We start from the raw sequence: 9,082 nt of genomic DNA on the forward strand, positions 1-9,082 counted from the left end.
GGCTTTCTATTTTGTCATTTTTGTTGTTGTGTCCGGTTAGGTTTTGACACAGCAAGATATAAAAAAAAAATAGAAAGCCCGATAAAAACGACTAAAAAAACGTTAAAAAACAACCGGAGCCTAACCTCTGCTTGGAGAGTAGGTTATTGGATGTTTCACCACCAAGACGGCGAGAGGACAGCAATCTCTAACCCTTACCTCAATCCTTACCTTAACTTGATAATATCACCTTAATAAAATTATTTGTATTGCAATCCTTTCAAGGTTATTAGTTCTTTCAACTAACACCATCTTCTCCTTAATTTCTTAATAACACCATCTTCTCCTTAATTTCTTAATTCCTTAAACTCATCAACAGTCTCAAATGAATTTTCTTCACATTTCTGTGGTCACATTTCTGTGGTCCCATCTTCACAGTCCTTTTTAAGTTTCCTTGTGAGTGACGACACTAGGAGGTAGATGAGTCCTCTGTTTGACTGTTCGCTCTCCAGGATAAGTATGTGTTCCACCCTAGAGCCACAATGTTCATCACTAACAATCTGCAAAGGAAAGAAGAACATCAAATACACTTAAGCTACATAAATAAGTAACTTCCATTCAAGAGCCAAGTTTAAAAAAATCTGAAAGTTGTGAACAGATTCTGCCCCTGAGAAAAGGTTGTCATGTACAAATGTGTACCCATTTTTTAGTCCAAATAACTTTCTGGTCTGTCTGGTTTGCAGTTAATAAAAGACACATGCTTCTAGGCTAGCTTATGTTTTATGAACAATGAAGTTTTTTAACCCCACTGCTTGTAAGTCACCGACAAAAAAAACCATCAAAACAAGAGCAACATTTGAATATCAATATATATTGGTTGAACAAAACTAAACATCTCAACAGAATCATGTCTAGGTGCAGGTCCAGATCTAATTAACATGAACCTCTGTACTTAAATCTTGGACCCGGTTAAGCAAAACCCGTATCCACCCCTAAATGGCACTTACCTTAGGTTCAGAGGAACAAAATAAAAGTTGGCTAACTGGACAGCAGGCCAGAGCTAGAGAGAAAGAATGAGAAAAGTTGTCATCTACTTTTTCACATTGAAGAATTCAGAATGTATTGCTTGCTTTCTGTTTACATAATTCAAGATGATACCATAGAGACAGTCATCAAAATCATCTCACACTCTAGAAGTTCCGATAAAAGAAAGAAGAAGAAACTCCTATACCCCCTCCCCCTTCATCTATTTTTGTATGGTTCATAATTCCACATACTTTGTAATTGTTCACCAGTGTAGACAGGTACTCCTGAAAAGACAATTGATTTGTTATCATGGTGCTTCAGTTAACATGAATTTATTTATTAAACAAATCTATTGTAAACTAACAAGGTTCAAAAGTGACCAATCCTAATTGAACACCAAAATAAACAAATAGAACCCCCTATTCTATTTTGAACACCTCCATCAGTGGGGCAGAAATGGCCAAAGAAAAAGGCTACTAGTATATGCTAAACGATTTCCTTATGTGTATGGAAATACCATATATGAGGTAGTTACTTTACATTCTGGAAACATGCTTACTTAGTATACATATGATTTACCTTCTTCACTAGTTGCTTGATATCCTCCCATGAGTCCCATCTGCTCAGCCCTACCACAGGATAGAACGCACCCAGGAAGAATGGGGCCATCAGGGCCTGGGGTAATCAATGGAAAAGAGAATAAAGAAATATTTACTAAATATTAAATGAATGGATGGTTCGTTTGTGAAGATTATACATCCAGGAATATAATGAATAGATGAAAGTTCAATCTCTTCTTCTGGATAAATCAAATTTAATTCAGACGTTTCAAACGACATCCGCCGTTCTTCTTCAGTGAAATAAAAATAAAAGTTTACAACTCTGCGGAATAAGGAATACTTCTTACGTTCTAAATATACAAAAAAGGTAACGGCTAAGGTGTTCTAAAGTAAACATGGTAGGTAACTACAGAGGTGTTCTAAACAGCGTTCTAAATAAACAAAAAGGTAACTGACAAAGGTTCTGTGATACATTCTAGCAAAATAAGAAAGTGATATAATGATAATAAGTGTCTATATATCAATAAAACCATCATTTACTTTAAACATCATTCCAAGCACTGGAAAGGTCAGTTCAGGTTGGATGGATGAATGGATGAATGGATGACAAAACATACCAATGATTATCCCTGCATCCATCAAGATCACAAGAATCTACAGGAATGCTTTGTCTGTTTTCTCTTTTTTAAAACTTCAAAATCATCTCCGGATGGATTTTTCAAACATACTAAACTGGGATTTTGAAAAAAAAAAGGCATGGAATCAGCAAAAGCTCTGACATCAATATCAAACAGTACTACAGAACTGACCTGATCTAAGAACATCTTCTTAAGGGCTGCGGACGGTCCCGTAGTGACGACCACTCTTTCTAACGTCACCAACCATGTTCTGAGAACTGGTCCCTGGAAGACATGAAAACACATTTCTAAGCCCAATGTTTTATACTGTATTCATGTTGTACAGTCAAACCTGTCTATAGCGGCCACTCAAGGGACTGGAGAAATATGGCCACTATACACAGGTGGCCACTAAAGATAAAATGTTGATCAATTGACCATGAGCAAGCTACACATGATTTCAGTTCCCACTAATCTTTCTCACCAAGTAACATTGTCTTGATCGGTAAATTCACCGACAAAGACTTGCTCAAGGCAGGCAACCTCCTGCTACCGCCAAAATGACCCTGTCAGGAACTCCAAATCCTCGCAAACTACAATTTCAAACTCGGTGCAGGGTGACATAAGGCTGCAGTATGGTTGCAATAGGCAGTGTTTCTGTATCAACGGGACCGGAAATCGTGTGGCCGTGGCCGCGTTGGTCAGGTGGCCGCTAAGCCTATTTCTTAATCATTACGAATCCAAGGGACCGACAAAAAGTGGCCACTATGGCCAGGTGGCTGCTATGCAAAGGTGGACGCTAATACAGGTTTGACTGTATTGTATTGACTATTGTGTTGTGTTGTTTTGAACACAGGAAGAATAGCTCAAATTCTACTCTGCAAGCAGAGGTTGGAATGATTGTGACCTTCTTCTCATAAATAATGTTACAAACTCCAAAATGGATCGTACCAACAGAGATGAGCTTTCATGCTAATATTATATGCCTCTTTTTCTGTCAGCCGGGGGCACATGTGAAAAGAAAACAAAGCAAATGAGAAAGAATTCTATATACATGTACTTGTTAAGCTAGTATAAAAAGCAACAAGCATATGGATCATGTACTGTAAATGCAGAAACTTTTGCGGTGGTTTAATGTTCCCCGCGTTTGCGGTTTTTGCATTGGTTGCTTCACTGCAAAAAACCACCGCGAACATTTTCCCATGGCAGTAAGAGACTACAGTGCATGGTGCTACTTAATTAAATGCATCTACAGTAGCCTCCTTCATCAAAACCGAAGAGCTCTACTCACCACCCAGCAGAGTCCAACAGCCGACATTCGTGCCGTGCGAGCATAGTCGTAGGTCTGGAAAGTCCGTCTTTCTACACCGATCTGCGCTATGGCATCCCCAACAAGAAACAGCACACCTACATGTAGCAATGGTAAGAATAGATGTCAATAAACATGTGAGCCATAGTCATCATCATCGGTCGGCTGCGGCGCAGGCGACTGTAAGTTTCTTCCAAGACCTTCTGTCCGCAGCTAGATGACGAACTTGCTTTGCGGTGATAGTAGTAGCCTGGTATCCAGCCGTATCATAGCTACCGAGTCTCTTCTGTCCTCACTCTCAGTGGCGGCGGCACCGGGGGGGCAGGGGGGGGCGGCTGCCCCCCCGGCAAATATGTTGGGGGGGCGGCGCCCAAAAAATCAAGCTGAAACCTTGTGTATTTTTTTGATGATGGAAATTTCATAAAATCAAGCTAGTCTAACAGCATAGTTTACCCCTGAAAATGCAAGAAATGGCGTTTCAGAGAGTCCCGATTTCAAAATTTCGCCAGACCTCCCTTGTGACGACTGTGTCTTCGACGCAGGACAATATGTTGTGGGAGCGTTGCTCTGAAAAATCTTTTAAACCAATAGAAATTGTACTATCGTACTTAGCTTAGTTTACAAGCAGAATGTGCCACTGAAATTCAGGAAATGAATTTCAGTGGCGCCTCCGCCGCGACAGGTAGCGCCTTCGGCGCTACGTAAGCGTGTTCCACAAAATTCTGTCAGTAAAAGTTCGCCCCCCCCCCAGACGAAATTTCCTGCCGCCGCCTCTGACTCTGGAGCTGGATAGCAGGCTATCATAGTAGTAGTAGCCCAATCCTGACTGTCCAGTAAAATAAGAAAGTTCAACCATTGAATCAGAGAGTAACAATCAAGAAATGTTATGATCTTCCCTCCCTAATATATTCATGCGAGATTGTTGTGCTCTGTCCATCAGTATTGGTTCATGACAGTGAAACAACCAGAGGGGCGAGTAAGAACAGAAAGAAACAACATGCCCCCTACCCGGAATCGAACCGGGGTCGATAGGATACAAAATTGGTATCAATAGTTTGTGTCAGATATTTCTTTGGAGAAAAGCTGAGTGAGTGAAGAGATAACGTTCTAAACTTTACCCGTGGTCCCGACTTGAGTCCTGAACGGATAGACCTGTGCAAGCCTCACGTAACCTCTCCACAATCCGGCCATAGCTAGTCTATTCTCTGTGACTTATCAGCGAAAATATCAGTTAGTTTAATTTTTGTGGACCTTGTACGACCGGAATTACATGTCTGAAATGTCTGAAAGTTTTGGCCTGGAAATCTAACCCGGAAGTAAACATGTAAACATGTGGAGAGTGCCGCACAACATAAAATACTACATCATGAATAAACTAATAAAATCGCTCCTTTACAAACACTAAAATGACTTCTTTACATAAAGTATGAAATTTATAATGATTTTTTGGTTTAATTTTTAGTTTTATATTCTTCATCCAAAAACTATTGAGTTTTGAACTGTTTCAGCAGGTGAGATTCGAAGCGTTTATTTGCGCTCTATCTACATTCTTTGACGAAACCACTATTCTAATGGGGTTGTGAAAATTACAACAATATTTTTTTGGTTTGTATAATTGTCATATAATATTCGACAGCGTAATTAATCTTAATACATGTTATCTTAGTATAGATGTTATTTACAGATATGTAGATGATTTAAGTAATTTTCTGCCGAAGTTAATGTTTTTTTTTCTGTCACCAGTAATAGTGGTGTGTTCCACAGGTCAGAAGGGTTCCTTTTTTGAAATCTTTGGTTTACATGTTTATATATGGCGATACGACGTAGTTTCTGTGGTGTAGGTTGTGTTTTGGCGGGAACTCTGCAGCGAGGATCGTCAAACGTCTTGTCCCAGTTCGTCAGGAATCTTAAGATGCCACCAGAAAAGAAGGAGGTGAATTTACGTAACAGTTTTGACTACTTGGTTTGATAGAAATCTTGTTATAATTTTTCTCACCGGCATTTTTTGTTTCACAGGAGAGAGGTTTTACTCGTGACTCCAGAAAATATCATAATTCTCAAAATCTCATTATTTGGTAAGCTATCTGAGGTACATTGTGTGTATCATTCACTGAAAACACTAAAAGTAATACAGAACTTTAGTTAAGGTTGGCTATGATAGCAGCTTGTCCAGACGAATAAACAAACTTTAAATACATATTTGGATTGTGGCCATTCAGGTTATCCTAATCTTCTTGCAAGTGAATTTGTTACATAACGTTATATTTTTGAAAACATGTTTACATATTCAAGAAGGAAGCATGTTTACAATACATATTATGTGTTTATCTTTAAAAAAAAAATAAGATACACTTCTCTAAGACTATGTAAGATTTGGGCAAAATTAAATCCCTCCATTTACAGTATCAAGACAACATTTTTTAGCACATTTGCATTTTATATTCTTTAATCTTTAATAGTGTTTGTCAAGTGGGCAAAAACAAGCTGCATGGGTCCAGTGAGTTGGAGAAATGCCATCTCAAACTAGACCTTCCTGATTCTTCTAGATCATGCCTGGAGTTTCTTGGAGAGGAGTACACAAAATATTTATGCCAAAGTCTCTTAGTCTTGCGTGTATGTGATACCCGTGTGGTCATGACCTCAAAGCAAGGTCAGGGTTAACTCGGTCCAAAATAGACATTATGGATCATCTCAAAATCTGGTCACCTCTAAAAGATTTTAATTGCTAACAAATAATTCTTATTACATCATTATATATTATGAATGATATAGAAATGAATCTAAAACCCCCATAGTTTGTATTGGCCCCACTAGAAATAGTAGTACATTGTAGTAGTAGTAGAATGTGAAAAAAAATTGTTCACCACACCCCTTGAAAGAAATGGATTGATCCGCTACCAAAAGCGTTACACAGAGGGTTCACGGAAAAGACTAGGCTGTCTACCTGAGCTGTCTACCTGTCCTGGCTATCACGTCAGGCTACTCAAGTCTACGAAAGCCCATCGGTACAAAAGCTGTTTTAGCAGTATGGGCTGTTTGTACTCATTAAAGAAGATTTGTGTGAAGGAACATTGTGAATGGGCTGTATGTGATATGGGCAGTGTGTAAACGGAAGGAGCTGTTTGTGAAAGAGCTGTGTTTGAAGGAAATGTGTGTGAAGGAGCAACTGACCTTGAGCCCTTGGGAAGAGCTCTTAACACGACTTGTCGGGCTGATTGGATTAGTCTTAAAGACTGGTGGCTGGTTGGTCAGTTGTCGTATTGTGGCATTCGGGAAGAAGTTTTACAGTGCCACTGTAGCCTCAGTATCTTTCTCTTTTCCAAAAGTGTACTACACAGTGGTTCTTTAACGTGTGGATCTCCTCAAATATGTGACCGCCAATTAACTACCCGGGGGACCGCCCTAATCGAAGTTACTCATTTCTCTACTTTTAATAGTGAAGTGAGGAAAGTCGTGTTAAGAGCCCTTCCCAAGCGCACAAGATCGGTGGCATATCAACTGATTCAAACCCAGAGCCTCTAGGTTATGTAACAGACACAGCTGCTTCACACAAATCCCGTCACACACATCAACTTCAAACACAGCTCCTTCACAAACAGCTCCTTCACTGAGCACATACAGCCCATACTGCTAAAACAGCTTTTGTACCAATGGGCTTTCGTAGATCCGAGTAGCCTGACGTGATAGCCAGCCCAGGTAGACAGCCCAGGTAGACAGCCCAGGTAGACAGCCCAGCCTTTTCCGTAAACCCTTACACAGAAGGTATAAAGTATCCAGTTTACAGATTTATATCTGTCATTTGTTTCTTCAGGCAAAGGGAGGGATGGCAGAGACAGGCATAAAGAAAAACAGAGTAAGTATGATATTTTGAACTTAAAATTTAAAGGAATCTTCATATGTTCTACTCTAGCAAGGACGTTATGTAATCTCCATGGTTGTTGTCATGCATTGTAATCAAACAAGAATGAAAGAAAGACACAAAATGTTAATGCTTGGAAAATGTTGATAGTAAGTTGAGTTGTTAAGGAATATCAAGTCAGCAATATTAATTCTCGGTGTCAGTAGATAGGGTCTGAAACTGAAACTGACAGCTAGAACTATTAATACTTTTGTATGAAAGAAAAATGTATGCAGATATGTGTCTTTCCTCAGATACTAGTATTTTTGTTTGTTTTTTCATTTCATTCATCAGTACACTTTATACTGTAATTCACTTTGTCTTCTCGGTACCAAACTTTCACGGTCTGGGAAAATTTAACTTGTTCTCGGAACAAAATGTTCACTGTCGAGGCAAGTGCGAATGAAAAAAGTCTATGATTTATTTGTTATCAGTAATGATAAGTTCACGTTACAGTCTTCACCGTGAAAACCGTGAGCATAACAGTACATTGAAAAAATCAGGAATTACCGTAATTATATGATAAAAGTATAACTTGTAAAAAGAGGTAACGAAACCACAACATACTTTGATGTACAAAAGTCTGATAATAACATTTATGCTCATTGGATTACTATGAATTACTGTTTATGATAAATGTTTTGGTATCTAAAATCAAAAAGTAGTGAGCTTATATCCACAAAAGTATTATAAAGTATTCGATATACATACAGATTAGAAGTGAATTGTGTTTCGGTGCCCTTGGTGGCATAAACGCATAAGAGAAGTATTTTGTGGAAAACTCTGGAACATACTTCAGAGTAGCTACATGTAAAGACACGCGTATATTTCATTTCTTTATGGTAATAAGAAAACAAAGGATAATATTACACCCAATAATAGACATACATGCTACTGTTATAGATAGGGTCATATATATGATATAGGACATTTGAACTGACACGCATCATGACGCATGTATCTCATAACATATCCAATATGTAGCTGAATATGATACTTTCCAATAGTATCAGTTGTTTAAACAAATATTCTTGTTGTCTTTAAATTTGAACCAGCAACTAAAAATACAACAGATGTATTGTAAATTGGGGTGGGTACTGGTACATTTTACAGGTACGAAACTGTTTTTTCTTCTTGGACCAGTAAAAAAAAACGGACTTGAAAAATATCAATGGACTGGTTAGAAAATAAGCACACAACAAGAACAGTATTAAAACGCCAGTGGGAGTTGAATACTCCTACTGGCAAACAGATTCTTTGTAGAAAAATGGACCATTCGATTTCATGGACAATCAATCTCAAGTTCGGACCTGGACCTGACCCTCTGGACCTGAACCAGACCTGTACCTGAATTTTCTGTACTGGTACCCACCTCTAGTTATAATGTTGGGCAGTTGGGGGAGGGTTAAAGGAACATATACACAACCATCTCCTACTAATACATGTATGTGTAGCATGTATCCACTGGGCAGTGAAAGAGGTAATCCTTGTAGTTACAGGTTTGCGATAGCACAACCTGTTTTGTTTTCGTTAGCGGAGTAGGGCGCCGCCATGTTGTATTATAGGGCGCCGCCATGTTGGATGATGTCAAGGGAGTGAGGCATGCTGGGAGTGAGGCATGCCGGGAAAGTTGGTGCCATGTTGTGTGAGGCATGTTGGGAAATGTGTCGCCGTGTTTGGTGTGGGGCATGCT

General features: G+C 39.0%; 2 protein-coding genes across 3 annotated transcripts in view; one reads left to right on the forward strand and one right to left on the reverse strand.

Annotated features, from left to right (window-relative positions):
• Window positions 1-4,825, reverse strand: part of LOC118404507 (protein Mpv17-like) — a gene marked incomplete in the record, with an annotated part of 5,205 nt that extends 380 nt beyond the window's left edge. Inside the window, 7 exon segments of the mRNA XM_035803622.1 lie at window positions 394-539; window positions 987-1,039; window positions 1,257-1,289; window positions 1,585-1,680; window positions 2,375-2,467; window positions 3,474-3,589; window positions 4,610-4,825. Coding sequence (XP_035659515.1) covers window positions 449-539; window positions 987-1,039; window positions 1,257-1,289; window positions 1,585-1,680; window positions 2,375-2,467; window positions 3,474-3,589; window positions 4,610-4,682 — 555 coding nt within the window.
• A 411-nt stretch (window positions 4,826-5,236) lies between these two features.
• LOC118404667 (adenosine deaminase-like) overlaps window positions 5,237-9,082 on the forward strand; it is a 79,817-nt gene continuing 75,971 nt past the window's right edge. Inside the window, exons 1-2 of one of the 2 annotated variants that reach the window (XM_035803907.1) lie at window positions 5,237-5,424; window positions 7,303-7,344. In XM_035803907.1, the coding sequence (XP_035659800.1) occupies window positions 5,302-5,424; window positions 7,303-7,344 (165 nt within the window). In that variant the 5' untranslated portion in view covers window positions 5,237-5,301. The remainder of the gene's footprint in view (window positions 5,425-7,302; window positions 7,345-9,082) is intronic. The other variant, XM_035803908.1, reaches the window with a different exon arrangement.

This window comes from Branchiostoma floridae, chromosome 17 (assembly GCF_000003815.2).
Source record: "Branchiostoma floridae strain S238N-H82 chromosome 17, Bfl_VNyyK, whole genome shotgun sequence".
Classification (NCBI taxonomy): Eukaryota; Metazoa; Chordata; class Leptocardii; order Amphioxiformes; family Branchiostomatidae; genus Branchiostoma; species Branchiostoma floridae.